The 2,066-nt window shown below is 34.6% G+C and overlaps 1 protein-coding gene across 1 annotated transcript in view; it reads left to right on the top strand.

Annotated features, from left to right (window-relative positions):
* The window catches only part of LOC106459603 (altered inheritance of mitochondria protein 3-like), a 6,904-nt gene extending 4,860 nt beyond the window's left edge, over nt 1–2,044 (top strand). Inside the window, exon 4 of the mRNA XM_022386132.1 lies at nt 1,005–2,044. Coding sequence (XP_022241840.1) covers nt 1,005–1,199 — 195 coding nt within the window. The 3' untranslated portion in view covers nt 1,200–2,044. The remainder of the gene's footprint in view (nt 1–1,004) is intronic.
* The last annotated feature ends 22 nt before the right edge of the window (nt 2,045–2,066 follow it).

Below are 2,066 nucleotides of genomic sequence, written 5' to 3'. Positions count from 1 at the left end.
ATCCATGCTTCTATCCAATACATCCATGCTTCTATCCAATACATCCATGCTTCTATCCAATACGTCTATGCTTCTATCTAATACGTCCATGCTTCCTAGCAAAGAAAAAAAAACTTTTGAAAACAATCTCAGGGACATTAGAAACTCATATTAACTAATAGCGTTTACCCAAACTTCATTAAAGTTGTATTCAAAATTTCCTACTTCCATATAGACAAGGATGGTGCTTCTACTCGTTTCAGTGAATCTTTATAAAATCACTTGATGAAGACCAACACAGGCTTGACGAAACGTTGCATAACTCTAATAAAGACTTGGCGAAACGTTGTATAACTTAATGTGTATGTACTTTATTTGTGGGTCAGTCGTGCCCCAGGTCTTAGCGTGTCCAGACTGCGAGTCTGAGAATTTATGGTGTTTATATGATCGCGATTCACCCTTTGGGGTCGTGGGTGCGCTACGAGAAAGATAGTCAAATTCCACTCTTTGATCAAATGAGAGTAACACAAACGTTAGAGGTGGGTGTTGTTGACTAACTACCTTCCATCTGGTAGATCTGTAGATTTATGCGAAAACTCAGAAACCAACCAACCAACAAGTGTGTTCTGTTGTATTTTTAAGATGAGTCTATTGGTTATTGTACAGGTACAACTCTCGTAATAGTACTTCATAATACTATCTGAACTTGAAATGAAAGACACGAGTAAGATTAAGAAGAAATACCAAAGATGGTAGTTTTCAGTAATCTGATCAAACAGCATATGATGTGAAAATCTGTGTGAAACTAAACATGATTTGATAAGGCAGGCTTAAAAGTCTTAATGGGGCTAGGCTTAAGTAACACGATGTGTGAAATTAAACATGGTTTGATATGACATGTTTAAATGTTTTAACAGGACTAGCTTTAAGCAACTTAAAATGAACAGTGTTATTAAACTAATTAATCTGAATCGAATATTTTAATCTTGGATAAGAATAGGCTAAGCTTATATTGCTCTCTATAGGTGGTGCACATGTGTCAAGCTGGTGGAGTACAGGATAGTTATCTCTGCCCGAATGGAACCATCTTTTCCCAGGCTAAGTTCTCTTGCCAATGGTGGTATAAAGTAAATTGTGCGAAGTCTGTCAACTATTACGATCTGAATGACGCACTGTACAAGGTGCCTGAACCACCTAACGAAGAGAGACGACGAAATTAGAAAATATTTTCATGCCATAATGTGTTCGTGTTACTTTGTACAATCATATATTTTGTTATCAGTACATTGAGATTTATAGTATCCCTTATGTTACTCTGTAGATTTACGTTTTATTATCAGCTCATTCAGTTTTGTAGTATCCCTTATGTTACTCTGTACAATTACTGATTTTGTAACCAGTCCACTCAGTTTTGTAGTATCCCTTATGCTACTCTGTACAATAACTGTACAATATCAATTAGTTTTATTTTCCAAGTTATCTACATATTTTATACCGTGTCGAAACTTTATAACTTACATTGTAAGTACGGGAAAATAACTGTCAGTGATATGGAACGAAATGTTGTGGATTTATCTTGTGACATTATCACTGAGGTCATTCCAGGCCATCTTCAAGATAATGTATTTAGGAAGTTTTATTAATATGTATCATACACCTAAAATGCTACTATCAAAGGTGCAGGAGATAACAAAGTACACATTTTTAATCAAACATTACTAAAAATCACTCCTCAAAAACGATAGTTATAGATACACCCCTTACATTCATATGGAGTTATATTAGAGAAAAACTACATCCAAAATCAAAGCTTCCACCCCTACTTATAAATATTGTGTTGCAGTTGCTTATTTATCTTACTCTGTGTAACTCATGGTAAAGAAGTTACAAATCTGTTCTGAACCTCTGTTAAAATGCCGAGGAAAGAATTGTAGCATGGATATAAATTTAATGATACTTTTTTGATATATTTTTGCAACAGCCATTTTGAGTGGTTTCAGTTCAATTTTGGTTCATAAAGTCGACGTAATTTCATGTCTCATTAATCATAGTATTATTTCTAATAATGGCTGGAGACGGCTTGAATG

This window comes from Limulus polyphemus, unplaced genomic scaffold, assembly GCF_000517525.1.
Source record: "Limulus polyphemus unplaced genomic scaffold, Limulus_polyphemus-2.1.2 Scaffold636, whole genome shotgun sequence".
Taxonomy (NCBI): Eukaryota; Metazoa; Arthropoda; class Merostomata; order Xiphosura; family Limulidae; genus Limulus; species Limulus polyphemus.
This window is presented reverse-complemented; position numbering and strand designations above follow the sequence as displayed.